General features: G+C 46.2%; 2 protein-coding genes across 2 annotated transcripts in view; one reads left to right on the top strand and one right to left on the bottom strand.

The window, feature by feature from the left end:
* Positions 1-839: 839 nt before the first annotated feature.
* On the top strand, positions 840-7,375 carry yars1 (tyrosyl-tRNA synthetase 1). Its single transcript, XM_010873144.5, has 14 exons — positions 840-1,311; positions 1,735-1,796; positions 1,877-2,023; positions 2,275-2,450; positions 2,882-3,011; positions 3,274-3,354; positions 3,642-3,734; positions 4,133-4,268; positions 4,495-4,580; positions 4,668-4,803; positions 4,952-5,049; positions 5,309-5,502; positions 5,902-6,043; positions 6,764-7,375. Exons 2-14 carry the CDS (start codon positions 1,740-1,742, stop codon positions 6,872-6,874), a joined length of 1,587 nt encoding a protein of 528 aa, XP_010871446.1. The 5' UTR covers positions 840-1,311; positions 1,735-1,739; the 3' UTR covers positions 6,875-7,375.
* Positions 7,376-8,533: 1,158 nt separating this feature from the next.
* Positions 8,534-15,103, bottom strand: part of kiaa1522 (KIAA1522 ortholog) — a 42,980-nt gene continuing 36,410 nt past the window's right edge. The window contains 3 exon segments of the mRNA XM_029122799.2: positions 8,534-10,377; positions 11,073-12,090; positions 12,092-14,974. Of these exon segments, the coding sequence (XP_028978632.2) occupies positions 10,331-10,377; positions 11,073-12,090; positions 12,092-14,974 (3,948 nt within the window). The 3' untranslated portion in view covers positions 8,534-10,330.

The following is a 15,103-nucleotide window of genomic DNA, read 5'->3' as shown; positions in this document are numbered from 1 at the left end:
GATACAGACATTAGTATGACTGAAGAGATACAGACATTAGTATGACTGAAGAGATCATGATATTAGTATGACTGAAGAGATACAGACATTAGTATGACTGAAGAGATACAGACATTAGTATGACTGAAGAGATACAGACATTAGTATGACTGAAGAGATCATGATATGAGTATGACTGAAGAGATCATGATATTAGTATGACTGAAGAGATACAGACATTAGTATGCATTAGAATGGATTTTGTTGGTTTTCTGTGTACAATTCTTATTAAATGTACTTGTAAAGTAAAAGTGATTTTGATTCTGATATAATTGTGAATTGTGTTTGGACTCCAGGAAGAGTAATCACTGCCAAGAGAGGGCAATCACCCAAACTCTCTCTTGGGGAGTAATCATATCCTGGGGTATGAAGATCTCTTCACATTCCCAAGCCTGGAAGAAAAGCAAAGAAAGACACAGAATAATATAGAGACAAGACAACATGGGCTTCTCTTCCACTTCAATAAACTTAAGTGAATAGTAACATTTAAGTTTAAGAAAACATGTTAAACAAAACCTCAAAGTAAATGGCTGTGAAGACACAAACACTACTTTTTTCCTGCCTTCTTATGTTTGTAATGTCTACATGTATATGTTTTATGTTATTTATTTGTCTTATTATTTATTTATTTTTGCCTGTAATGTATTTTTACATTATAGATCGAAATATACCAAAGAAAAGACCGCACCCTACTGGCCCAATACAAATACACAGCATCATATGGTCGCCCATCCAGCAACCGATTCTGCTTAGCTTCAAAGCAGGACTGCAGTACGCTGAGTGCAATCACTGGCGTACCGGATACCCCCGCAGCCACCTGCGTCGTCCGTCCGTAGTCCCTAAACGCGTCCGCCCCGTCGTTGGTTATCTTGCAGGGGACCTACCGAAACTACGATACGCCAGTGAGTGCTGAAGTGCTAGAGGAACCACCCAGGACTGTTGCGGCTTTTCCCATTCATGCGGTTGACGTCTTCCAGCATTTTCAGACAGAACTGATTCCAACATATTGCTTGCCTGTTTTATCCTCCATCTGTTTTTTGAGTGGAGAATAAGACGATGCCCCAGGTTTCACTTAGGAAGCGACATACGCCACCTGGTGGCAATTGGAGAAAGCCGTTTAATCAATGTCTCTGAGTTCGATTAGCTCGAATTGCAGTTGGCTGGTTGAGTCGATCGCAGATGTCCACTTTGCGCTGATGCAATACATTGACAGGTCCACCCGGTTTTTACCCCTCAACAACGGCCACACGTTTTAATACGGTAACGCAAAAGGTAATATGGACGTCTAATGTATGCCTTTCTGTCGATTGACCTAAGTTTAAATCGCTCAAGTGTTTGCTCGATTATGTTTAAGCCAGCCATTTCGATACATATGGTTAGCCGAATGCTAACTATTAGCATGGATGGTCCATTCAATCTCAACGTGTCATTAAACTCCAACCCCTCTTTGCTCTGGTAGCGGTTATGGATTACGAATACTCATTGTATGGTGTTTAAATAGCTGCGAACGGTTACCTAGCTGGCGTAGGTAATTAGCATTTTCAGGTCCCGAACTTCGATTCCCGTCTAAATTATTACCCCTTTGACTGTCAAGAAACCCAGTATTATTTTGTGATACAAAGGCAAATTATTTTTTTTATACTTGAATGTCCTCTCCTCTCTTCTCATACTTCCACTGCTCAATGTTGGAGCTAGACATCATGGGAGAACAGCTGAGTCCAGATGAGAAACTGCACCTCATCACTCGGAACCTTCAGGTACAACCAACGTTTCTTTCTTCACTTCTCTCTGGTTGTTCCCGAATGGCTCAATCTAATGCGTGTTTGTGATGTTTTAGGAGGTGCTCGGAGAGGAGAAGATTAAGCAGGTCTTGGCCGAGAGGGAGTTGAAGGTGTACTGGGGAACAGCCACCACAGGAAAACCCCACGTAGCGTACTTTGTTCCCATGTCCAAGATCGCAGACTTCCTCAAGGCCGGGTGTGAGGTGAGATCTCCCTCTCTGAGTGATTTCCCCAGGGTTAATACGGCTCTTCCCACCGTTAGCGGTGCTGTAATCGAGGGTACTCGATTACATTAAAAGGTGAGGGGGGGGGGGCACTAAAGGCTTTTCAATGCAGCCTAACTGTTTTGCAGAGCCCCCCTCCCTCAGTTACCCATCACGTTAGCAGGCCTGATGGGGTGTGTTTGTCACTGCCTGCCTACGACGGTCTAACTCTCCTGTCGGCCCAACCCCAGGTCACCATCCTCTTTGCGGATCTGCATGCGTTCCTGGACAACATGAAGGCCCCCTGGGAGCTGCTGGCGCTCCGGGTTCAGTACTATGAGCAGGTCATCAAGGCCATGCTGGAGAGCATCGGGGTGCCTCTGGACAAACTGAAGTTCATCAAGGGGACAGAGTACCAGCTCAGCAGGTCAGCTGTCAAGTAATCTCAGTTGACTCGGGTACTAACATGAAATAGCCTGGCAGTTGTTGACGAAATGCCTGAACCCCCCCCTCCCCCAAAATACTTGACTTAATGAGAGAGAAAGAAAACAGGTTCTCTTCTGCACTGATTAAGCAGTCCTCTAAATGAGTGCCCCCGATCTTACATCTTTGCATGACCCAGCCTTCTCTCTCTGGAAGTGAGTAACCAGTCTACTGGTCTATAGGGCGAATTTACCCTGCCCTTCTGTATTTTGAAAACATGCTTATGCCTACAAAACAGGCGTTTGTTGAAAATGGTGGGTGTCTCATGCCTCTGCTGTGTCTGGTGTATGACAGAAGCTTATTGTAATTTACGGGCTGTAAGATAAAAGTATATGATTGAACTGCTCAACTGCCCCTGCCCCCCCCCCCCCCCAGAGAGTACACTCTGGATGTGTACCGATTGTCGTCAATGGTAACAGAACACGATGCCAAGAAGGCTGGAGCTGAAGTGGTCAAACAAGTGGATCATCCTCTGCTGAGTGGGCTCCTCTACCCGGGGCTTCAGGTAATAACATCATTTTGTCTTCTGAACCAATAACTGCCTGGTGAGGTGGGACTTCTCCAGTGGAAGGACATTTCAGGTGGATGATCATGTGGCCAGAATGGACCTTGTAATGTTGTAGTTGTGCCATTGAATCATTGTTATAATGTACCTTTTAGACAGTGATAACATAGTTATAACACACATTGCAGGGTTGTAACAATAATAACATTGTTGCAACATACCTAGTAGAGTATTTAACCCCTATATCGCTGTGGCCTCTTAGGCTCTGGATGAAGAGTATCTGAAAGTAGATGCCCAGTTTGGTGGAGTGGATCAGAGGAAGATCTTTACCCTGGCAGAGAAGGTAATCTCAACCTCCATAACTTCAACCTTAACCTCCCAATAACCTGTGACATGTTCTTGCACTGTCCTATCGTAGAGAGAGCTGTTTTTAGATTCAATTAAATAATTAGTCGACTGGGAAATGAAGAAAGGGTTGTGATCTGTAAGTTTAGGATAATGGATTTGTTTTGATACTCTGTCTCTCGCTCTGTCCAATCTGTTTCTCTTTCTCCATCTTTTTCTCGTTGTATCAACCCTTTCTTTCCCTCTCCAACCCCTCTCTTCTCCATTCTGCTCTCCGTCCTCCAGTACCTTCCCACTCTGGGATACGCTAAGCGTTCCCATTTGATGAATCCCATGGTACCTGGTCTAACTGGGTCAAAGATGAGCTCTTCAGAGGAGGTGGGTGACCCGGTTGTATCCTTTTAACTGTTAGAACGCATTCAGATCTTCCTCATTGTCTTGACAGTAACATTTATGGGGACTAATCCATCCTGATGTGGATTTTTGGGGACTAATCCATACTGATGTGGATTTTTGGGGACTAATCTGTACTGGTGTGGATTTTTTGGGGACTAATCCGTATTGGTGTGGATTTTTTGGGGACTAATCCATACTGATGTGGATTTTTGGGGACTAATCCATACTGATGTGGATTTTTTGGGGACTAATCCGTACTGGTGTGGATTCATTTTGGATTGGAATGTTCTTTGAAGGTGATAAATGGGGAGCATGTACAAACTGTTAATGTTTCTCTGGTGCCTGATGACCTTCTCTGTGTTTCCTGTTGACCTGTGCAGGAGTCTAAAATCGACCTTTTGGACAGGAAGGAGGATGTCAAGAAGAAGCTGAAGAAGGCGTTCTGTGAACCAGGCAACATCGAGAACAACGGAGTCCTGTCTTTCGTTAAACATGTCCTGTTCCCACTAGCTGGAGGTGAGTTTCACCCTTGCTCCTCTCTTCGCTCTCTTCTATCCTGCCTCCAGTTCTCTTCATCCCTCTCTCCTTTTCGCTGTCTCCTTCCATCTCTTCCCTCTCTTTTCATTCCCTCTCCTCTTCCCTTTCATCAAGCGTGTTCAGACCCTCTAGTCCAACCTGAATCCAGTACAAAGCACCGACTAGGACAGGAGAAGTATGCATGTTTGCCTTGAATCTGTTTCAGAGTTCTCCATCAAAAGGGACCCCAAGTTTGGCGGAGACAAAATCTACACCAACTTTGAGGAAGTGGAGAAAGAGTTTTCTGAAGAGGTATGTCACACTGTTGCTGTTTGACCGCCGTTGTTGACCTTTCGTGCATTGGTGTGACCTTTTGCTTCCTTTACCTCTGTCTTCTAGCTGATCCATCCTGGTGACCTGAAAGCGTCTGTGGAGGTGGCCCTAAACAAGCTGTTGGACCCAATCAGGAAGAAGTTTGAATCACCGGAGCTCCGCAAGCTTACCAACCTCGCTTACCCAGACCCTTCGAAGAACAGTGGGTACCCCTCCCTGTCGCCACCCCTAAACCTGTGGTGTCCTAACTGTTCTCCTGACCCATGACCTTTGTCCTCTATCAGCACAATACCTAATGTTACCCTGACTACCAGTAGAATTGCTAACGTCATTGTGTGTTTCCCTGTCAGAGGGACCAGGGAAGGGCAACCCTAAAGCAGCTGAGGACGACGAGCTGGTTCCCTCTCGACTGGACATTAGGGTCGGCAAGGTCATCAGCGTGGAGAAGGTGCTCATTCACTGGTTCTTTTATTGTTTAAACCAGGAAGTCCCTTTGATCATAGCTCCTCCCGACGAACCAAGTGGTTAGAACTGAAAAGATTTAATTGGAAAGCAGTGAAGTGAAAATTCCTGTCATAGGGCAAGATGAAACGAATACCATATTGCCTAGGCTATTTAAAGCCATCACTTCTGAAGTGGCTAAATGGTTATTTGGGATTCAGACAATTTTCCCGCCCCCACTTAACTGATTGGTCTCACTCCCTCAGCATCCGGATGCTGATTCGCTGTACCTGGAGAAGATAGACGTGGGAGAGGCGGAGCCAAGGACGGTGGTCAGCGGCCTGGTGGCCTACGTTTCCCAGGAGGCCCTGCAGGACCGGCTGGTGTTGTTGCTTTGCAACCTGAAGCCCCAAAAGATGAGGGGGGTGGAGTCTCAGGCCATGCTGCTCTGTGCCTCCATGTGAGTGTCTTCATCCCCTTCCCCACTCCCTCTTCTTCATCCTCATCCTCTCACTCTCCCTGATTACATTTTTCTCTCTCCACCTCTCTCTGTATTTTCTTGACCCTCTCTCTGTATTCTCTGGTGTGTCGCCCAATCCCAAATCAACCCCTAAGCTCTGCTACATCCTTTTGATGTGACGGGTGTAATCACTATGGTAACAGCTACACCTTGTCCTTTGATTGGCTAGGTGGAATTGTCCCCATGTTGTTTATACTGGTCTTATACTCTCTGGTGTTAACAGGGCGGAGGGGTTTGGTTTGGGTTTTGGTCCCACACACCCACCAAACACATCTGGCCCATTTCCCCAGCCGCTTGCAGCTCTTTGACTCTCCTCTCTCTGTTCGGCTGTTGTCCCAGTGAAGGAGATCCCAGGAGGGTGGAGCCTCTTGACCCTCCGGAGGGGTCGGCGCCGGGAGACCGGGTGTACGTTGAAGGGTACGAGACTGGCAAGCCGGACGACAAACTCAACCCAAAGAAGAAGGTCTGGGAGAAGCTACAGGTCTGTCTGGGCCCCTCACCTCTCTCACGGTGTACTGATGGTGTCATGGTCAGTCTCTCACGGTGTACTGATGGTGTCATGGTCAGTCTCTCACGGTGTACTGATGGTGTCATGGTCAGTCTCTCACGGTGTACTGATGGTGTCATGGTCAGTCTCTCACGGTGTACTGATGGTGTCATGGTCAGTCTCTCACGGTGTACTGATGGTGTCATGGTCAGTCTCTCACGGTGTACTGATGGTGTCATGGTCAGTCTCTCACGGTGTACTGATGGTGTCATGGTCAGTCTCTCACGGTGTACTGATGGTGTCATGGTCAGTCTCTCACGGTGTACTGATGGTGTCATGGTCAGTCTCTCACGGTGTACTGATGGTGTCATGGTCAGTCTCTCACGGTGTACTGATGGTGTCATGGTCAGTCTCTCACGGTGTACTGATGGTGTCATGGTCAGTCTCTCACGGTGTACTGATGGTGTCATGGTCAGTCTCTCACGGTGTACTGATGGTGTCATGGTCAGTCTCTCACGGTGTACTGATGGTGTCATGGTCAGTCTCTCACGGTGTACTGATGGTGTCATGGTCAGTCTCTCACGGTGTACTGATGGTGTCATGGTCAGTCCCTCACGGTGTACTGATGGTGTCATGGTCAGTCTCTCACGGTGTACTGATGGTGTCATGGTCAGTCTCTCACGGTGTACTGATGGTGTCATTCTCTATCCCCAGGTGGACCTGAAGGTGTCTGCGGACTGTGTAGCCCAGTGGCAGGACAAACATCTGATGACCAAACTGGGAAACATCACTTGCAAAACATTAAAGGGAGGCAACATCAGCTAGAACACACACACCGTTATTCGCTACTCACATGGAGTAATAATCATTCTGCCATTAATACTATTATCAGAAGAGCACAGCAATATGTGTTTTCAAAAACCTGTATATTTACTATTGATATCAGTGAGGCGTTTGGGAAATGATTTGTGGACACTATTGAGCCATGTTGGTTGCTGTCATGAACCAAGGGCCCGGTTGTGAGCAGTCGCCAGACTTGGACTCTACCGCCACAGTTCATGTACAAATGTGTGTAGAGAATGGACATAGATCTGTCACCTAGAATGTGGTGCGATCTGTGCCGTACTTACCATCTCTGTCGGCCGTGTTGCCCCTCGTTGTGCGGGTCCTTGCTCTAAGACTGTATGTGGCGGGGTGTTTTACCATCAACGGTTGGCTGATGGTGTTCGGGGGTCAATGCCACTAACATCAGCATTTCAGCGGTCATCTGTCTCATTGCTGCTTCAACTCTGTATGGAAATAAATTTGCTTCTGATGCCGTGAACAGGTTTGTGTTGACTTTGAAAGCCTCAAAAGATGTGTGTAGAGGAGTGTTTAGTATATATAAAGGAGTATGGGGGGTGTTTTATATGTATGTATGTATGTATGTGAGTGTGAGTTTTGAATAGTTTTTCAGGAAGTTTAAGCTTGAATACCGAGGAGGGTTCAGCATGAATACCGAGGAGGGTTCAGCATGAATACCGAGGAGGGTTTAGCGTGAATACCGAGGAGGGTTCAGCATGAATACTGAGGAGGGTTTAGCGTGAATACCGAGGAGGGTTCAGCATGAATACCGAGGAGGGTTTAGCGTGAATACCGAGGAGGGTTTAGCGTGAATACCGAGGAGGGTTCAGCATGAATACTGAGGAGGGTTTAGCATGAATACCGAGGAGGGTTCAGCATGAATACCGAGGAGGGTTTAGCGTGAATACCGAGGAGGGTTCAGCATGAATACTGAGGAGGGTTTAGCGTGAATACCGAGGAGGGTTCAGCATGAATACCGAGGAGGGTTTAGCGTGAATACCGAGGAGGGTTCAGCATGAATACCGAGGAGGGTTCAGCATGAATACCGAGGAGGGTTCAGCATGAATACCGAGGAGGGTTCAATGTGAATAACGAGGAGGGTTTAGCGTGAATACAGAGGAGGGTTCAGCGTGAATACCGAGGAGGGTTTAGCGTGAATACCGAGGAGGGTTTAGCGTGAATACCGAGGAGGGTTTAGCGTGAATACCGAGGAGGGTTCAGCGTGAATACCGTGGAGGGTTCAGCGTGAATACCGAGGAGGGTTCAGCGTGAATACCGTGGAGGGTTTAGCGTGAATACCGTGGAGGGTTTAGCGTGAATACCGTGGAGGGTTCAGCGTGAATACAGAGGAGGGTTCAGCGTGAATACTGAGGAGGGTTCAACGTGATTACCGAGGAGCGTTCAACGTGATTACCGAGGAGCGTTCAACGTGATTACCGAGGAGGGTTCAACGTGATTACCGAGGAGGGTTCAACGTGATTACCGAGGAGGGTTCAACGTGATTACCGAGGAGGGTTCAGCGTGAATACCGAGGAGGGTTTATTATGAATAAAATGATGGGATGTTTTGTATAGAGTATATCTTGTATGTAGTACCAAAGCATTTTCACACAATCACTCAACTGCAACAAAAAAGGAAACATTTTATTTCTAATACATTTTAATCACATATATTCTGTTCATAAGTAAATAACTGTACATTTTTCTAATTTTTTGCTTTTGAAAAAAAAAAAAGGTTTTGTCCATGACATAATGTGGGCCAAAAGTCCCAAGAGTACAATCGCTTTGGATTTGATTGATTGGTTTGATTTTACTTGTCAAGATTAAGTTGAGCCGCTGATGAAAGAGACGTCTTCTTACTATAGAGAGATAAACGGGTGGATCAAATGACACCCTATTCTACATCCCGTGGGGTTTGGGAGTATACTACACAGTATACTGCCATTCTGGACAGAACCCAGGACTACAGTAGCCAATGGGGAAAGAGGAAAAAGAAGTACTTGTGAATTTGTTCACCCAAACGTGAACGTTACTGTGTCCTCCAGTTGTAGTTCTGTTCACTTTATGCCATATTTACTAAAGCACTGTTTAGGGAATAGGGGGCCATTTTGAAAAACATGTTTGTTGTTCTACCGGAACATTTAATTCAGGGATTTACATTAAAACTGACTATATGAGGCCTTTAAAAAAGAAAATAACATCCTTACAAACAGTCTTGCATGACTTATTTCCAAGCCCAGGTCACACAAGGTAAATACAGACCGGCCGTGTAGATGAAAACCTTGAAGTCAAACCAAGATTTATTATTTGGTTGTATGGAGATGGACCGTGTTAATGCTTTCAAATACATTATTAATGAAGATCCACGTAAAGCAACTTAAAGACAGGCTAAAAAAACAAATAACAGGGAAGTAACTCCATTCATCTAAACCCATAAGTGCTGTCCTTGAAGGCATATAAACGGCGTCTAGTGGAAGTAACTGCTAGAAATATAAATATTGTGCACTTCTGTCTTCTAGGGTTCTATTAAAAATGGCCCACCTCTCCCTGGTAAAAACAAATGCGCCATGTGAGGAATGGGGTCATATTTGGGATGCAAACCTGGAGATCTATAATCTGGAAGCAGCTAACTTTATATGAATGTCACTTCCAGAAAGATCAATGTTTTCTTGCTTAAACCTTTACAGCAGCTCACAAAGTGCTTTTTTTATATGACATCAGGGCTGCAGCATCCCTTTTTCTCAAGTACTACTCTGCCTAATAGTATGTATTTACAAAATAATTAGTGTGTTGGAAATGTGTCTTTATGCAAAGCAAAAGTAACACGTACATTTGTGTACTGGAAATCATGTTGATCACTTGGTTGGTTGATTGATTGATCAAAAGATAAAATCAAAGAAGACAATGATGGGATATTTTATAGCTTGTCATTCCAGGAGACAAGACAGTTCAGAGATCTGAAAGGGTATGTAAAAAAACTGAGAAAAAATAATGTTAAATATAACACAAGCTTAGAATGCCTTAAAGCCCAAATATTTGTTGAGTAGTTATTCTTTCTCATCTGCAGTGTCTGCTACCATTTTTGACCTTCAGATGGTACTATTATAAGCACAGCTTTTTGTACTTTTAGCAGAAATAAGCCGCAATACACCCACTGTGCAGAGGGGGTACTTTGTGCACTTTGCTAGAGCAGACTAAAGCTCTAAATAGAAAAATACACAAAAATAAAGCTTTCATTTTACAGAAATAGGGACTTATATCATGTTATAATTATTTTTCCCTGTAAATATAAAGGCCATTTAAGGCTTAAGGCTTTTGGAGAAGAAACTTAACAGCTTTGAGTTGACTATGTCCTTTGCTCTTGTTCTTAGGGTTCTTGCTCTGTTCCAACTTCTTAGTCCAGGTCCACAAGAGTTCTTTCCACACAAAGCAATTTTTCTCACAAGGGCAACGGTGCTTCTTGAATGTTAGATGTCTCCATTGTACCTGAAAAATATATAGGAAGAATTTAGACTCAATAGCAGATTGGTTCCAAATGATTCCCTATAGGGCATTACATTTTTACCAGAGCCGTGGGCATAAGTAGCACACTATATAGGACATACAGTGCCAATTGGGACTCCACCAGAGACCTTTCACATGTGCATGGTAACAGTTTCTTCCTAATTTAATTGGTTAATATATTGTGGGTGTAACTCAGTTAGCCCATGTGCTAGCGAGTGAATTTGACTGGAAACTGAATGAGACACACTTCTGTTAGGGGAATGTAATTGTATCTTGTTAGCTACAGAGCACAAGAGGAAGTTGCTGGGAAAGGCAAAGTGTAGATCAGGGGGGTCAGTAATCTGAATGGGCATGATTTGGTTAGAAAGCATTATGATGTTCATAGGGTTCAACTAGGCATTCTGTTCAAACATCATTATACCTTCATTTACATCACTATTTGACCGTACGTATGTGAAACAGATATCTTGCGGTTTTACAGGCTCAATTTACTCAATCAAACCTGCCGTACAGTATTTACGCAGTAGCTCTTTTGGACGTAATCATATTAACTTACAGACACTGACTGATCTTGAACATTTTGTAAAAACTAGGACTTTCAAAGTTAATGTATGCAACTGTCTCAAAACTTAGAACTACAAGGTGGGCCCTGCATAAAGATTACAGTGGTATCTTACTTCCTGTGTTGTGGTCCTCTGGCTGTGCTTGCTGACCTGCAGGTTGCACTGTCTCTATCTCCCCATTGGCTTCTGGTCTCCATGGAGATGGAACATTGCCACTCTTCACCGTAGAACACACAGGTCTTTCTGAAGGGTTGGTGATCCCATGAGTAGGTTTCTTAGCCACAGGTGGTGGAACTCTCTTCGGAATTCCAGCCTTCCCGATGTTGCCGTTAGCGACTGTGGAGGTCTTTGATTGGTCAGAAACTAACTTCAGTTCCTCAGCCAGGCTCTGATGTAGGCTCGCCTGCACCTCTGAGGAGGAAACAGGTGTTTCTATGACAATCTTCTTTGAGCTTTTGGAGAATATGAAGCTAGCGGTGGAGGCTGGGGACTTAAGCATATCACCCCCTTCAAGCGATGCTGGGGACAACGTCCCAGATTCACTACCACCACAACTACTGGGGAATGTGATAGATGAAGGCATTCTAAAACGTGTTGGAAGACTGTCTCTAGAAGACATGGCCGCTGTTTTCATGCGGATGGCTTCCTGCAGGCGCATTGAGGGGGCAACTAACGTAGCCGGTGATGACTTCAATGGCGGCGGTGTTGATTTCAGTGACAGGGATTTCCGAACTGGTTTTTGGGGTGTGGTGTTCTGGGACCCAAGGGTTTGGGTTGGGTTTGGATTCTGGTAGAAAGCGGGCATTTTCTCGTCGTTGTTGTTGTCATCTGAAGGTGCTTTTATCTGGTCTTCACCAACGTTGACCGATCTGAGACGTACCATCTGAAGCAGAGAGGGGGTGACCAGGGGAATGTTGGCGTCTTCTTTTGGAATTGGCGCACTCTTTTGCCTTGACAGAAGTTCTTTGCTCCGGGCCTTTGTCTCTCTGTTTACAAAGCTTGGCTGTCTTCTGAAGGTCACAGGGGGCTGGTTCTCAGCTGGGAGAGGAGGTGGGAGAGGGACACTGACGGAGGGGCTACTTACTGGAGGCTCAGAGGGCGTCTGGTCTTCAAATTGTTCAGGGGGGGGGGAGGGGGATGTTGATAGAGAGTGGAGGGGGTACATTTGAGGTGGGCCCTGGAGCTGTTGTGATGGGTGGAATAGGAGTTTTGTGTGGTGGGGGCATTAATACCTGTGACTCAGGATATGTTTCTTTTGATTCTGGGGTGACTTCCTCCATATTGATTGGCGTACTGGAAAGTTGGTTGACCTCTGGGTCTTTCTCATTTGAAAGAACAACTGTTAGATTATCTGAAGGAATTTCGTCAGTCGAGTTGGCATCAGGGTTTGAGTACACAACAATCACGTCGGGCCTATCCTCCTTGATGTCTATTGGGGCCAAATTGGGTAACAGACCTGCAGTTTCCACATTACCAGTTTCTCCGGCCAAGGTTTCCTTATCCTCCCACACACCCAGAGCTTCAGTAGAAGTCTTCTGGGCATCAACAACTGTGTCACCGCTCTCCACCTTATCTGCCAGACTGTCCGTAATGAAGGGAGGTGGTGGTGGTGGAAAGGCCATCTCATCCGGCTCGTCAAAAACGGAATCTGGCGGCTCCTCTGGTGGAGGTGGAGGGGGCCAGTTGGACTCCACTACCTGGACCTCCTCTATAACCCCCTGATTCATTTCCGGTAGGAGGGTGGAAACAGAGCTGGGAGGTGTCTTAGAAGGGGGCGGGGGAGGATGGTGGGCTGGAGGTGGGGAGGCTGGAGGAGAGACCTTGTCCACTTTGGGAAGCTCCAGGGATCCAAGAGTTTGCATAGATGGCTCTGGTTTGGTGGGACACTCCTCTGTAGTATTTTCAAATGCATTCTGACCTTCAACTTCCTCAGCTACGACCCCAACCTCAAGTTGCTTAGATACAACCTCAACTTCATTAGCTACTACCTCAACCTCAAATTGCTTAGTTACAACTTTAACTTCCTTAGCTTCTACCTCAACTTGCTTAGTTACAACTTTAACTTCCTTAGCTACTACGGCAACTTTTTTAACAACCTCAGCCTCAGTCTGCAAGAAAAACATCTCACTCTTTCTGATTGAATCTACATCTGTGGTTGAATCTACCAGTTGCTGGCTTGCTGCTGCTGTCTGAACTTCAGGATCTTTCCTGTGTGGTCTTGGATTTCTTTTTTTCATGACAGGAGGGGGTTCCTTCTTCCGAATCATTGCTAAACTTATTTCACCTTGTTTCTCATGCTTTACTTCTTGATCCTGGTTCTCTGCAACACTGCAACTCTGTTTCTGCACTTCTGCACTTGCTTCTTCTCTCTCTGGGATCAGCACCGGTCTTCCTTGGTCTTTCGTTAGACACTTATGTATCTCAGGCAGCTGCTCTGAAGTAGGCTTAATCTTTTTAAAAGAATTGTCTCTGCTTTGCAGTGTTGTCAAGACAACTTCCTCTATCGTAGCCTGCTCTGCCATCAAACCTTGACACTCCTTGCTATCTTTGTTCTGAGCTTCCTGTTGCAGTTCCAATAGATTTGTATCTTTGAGCTCCTGTTGCTCCTGGAGCTGTGCTAGGCTGTTGATGCTGTGGGAGGGTGGCGGACACAGCAGTTCGATGGTCAGTCTGTTATGGGCCCAGGTCTCCGGCGGGGGCGGGGAGGGTGCTTTCACATTGGGAGGTGCTGGAATGTTAAGCAGTTTTTTGATCTCCATGGATATAGGGGATTTGTCTTGGGTCCCTGGTGCTAGCGTTTTGCTTTTCATATCAGCCAGAGGTGGACAGACCTGCTGTGGAGGGCTAGGGTTGTTTTTCGAAGTGTCTTCATTGACATGTTCTGAGGTGACCGAGGACAGGGAGGTTAGCGAAGAGGATGCTGAAGCTCTCGATCCAGACCTCTCTGGTTTGGTAGGCTTCTTCTGTTTTCCTGTTGGGGCAGAGGGGCAGATCCCCTTAGGGGATAAAGTTGGAGTACCACTCTGGCTGGAATAACCGCTGGAGGGAGACATGGTCCTGTCAAACTTACCCCCCTCTGATTGAGCCTTCTGCGGGGAAGTGCTGATTGACTCTGGCCTCTCTGGAGCTTCACTACCTCCAAGGGAGGCCTGCATGGGACTCAGGGGACTTGAAGTTGTGGAAGACCTTGTATCTTCTGAAGTGTTTGATCCAGGCACAGAGCTCTTTGTGATTTGTTTGTAGAGATCTTTGGAGATCTCAATTGTCACCTGGCCTGTGTCTTTGCCAGCGTTTACCTCTCTGCCCATCGAGTGTCTGAGATCCCTTATCGGCACTAGTTCCTGGGGTCTCCTCTTCATTATCTTCTCGTGGTGCAGTGAGTTGGTTCTCCTTGGGGGAGCCGGCGGCATCTTTGTCTTAATGATTGACAGACTGCGAGAGAACCTATGAGAGTCTCCTCCAGTGTCGCTTGTATCTCCAGCACTCAAAGATCCAGATAGACCTGACTCGGATCTCCCCTGGCCGGTGGCAATAATAGAACCCTTACTAGTTTTTAGGCTCGCTAGATGCTTGTCCCCACCATCAGGCTGCTGTGGCTGTCTCTCCTGCCCAGTGAGGCTCACTACCTGTGGGTTAGCAGGGCCAAAGCTCCCCTTTGTGGAGGAGAGGGCGGATGAGTTGGACTTCATCGTCTCTGAAGACTGTGAGTGGCTCAAGCTGGATCCTGAAGTCACAGAGTGGGGGGTTGCTGTAGAGCCATCGTCATGGGAACTACTGCCTCCGTGTGAAATGCAGTCGCCGTCGTCACAGCAGCCATCGCCGCCAGACGTCCTCGATGACGCAGGGCTGGCAGACGACCCTGAAGCTACACTGCTCTTACTGACGCTGTGGTTACTGTTGTTTCCACGGCTGGTGCTACGGCTGATCTGTATGACTTCAACAGAGGCCGGCAGGTAAGCATTGGGGATGATCTTGGATAGGTAGGTGGCTTGGGGAGAGATGGACATCACTGGACCCTGAGAGGATGCGAATACATGACCCAAGATTAGGAGCTGTATTGTATGGAGATTGTTTATCAACTGTTGAGTTGGATACCATGTTGCCACATAAGAACATAAAATTTGTCCTCTCTTATAGATATATTT

This window comes from Esox lucius, chromosome 10 (genome assembly GCF_011004845.1).
Source record: "Esox lucius isolate fEsoLuc1 chromosome 10, fEsoLuc1.pri, whole genome shotgun sequence".
Lineage (NCBI taxonomy): Eukaryota > Metazoa > Chordata > Actinopteri > Esociformes > Esocidae > Esox > Esox lucius.
The sequence above is the reverse complement of the archived record's forward strand: the minus strand, read 5'-3'. Positions and strand labels throughout refer to the sequence as shown.

Bases quoted from the DNA above. Each gene is read 5' to 3' on its own strand.
- yars1 (XM_010873144.5), top strand. From the start codon at position 1,740: ATGGGAGAACAGCTGAGTCCAGATGAGAAACTGCACCTCATCACTCGG. The intron at 5,050-5,308 runs GTGCTCATTCAC...TCACTCCCTCAG, and splicing joins AGGTCATCAGCGTGGAGAAG to CATCCGGATGCTGATTCGCT. The intron at 6,044-6,763 runs GTCTGTCTGGGC...CTCTATCCCCAG, and splicing joins AGGTCTGGGAGAAGCTACAG to GTGGACCTGAAGGTGTCTGC.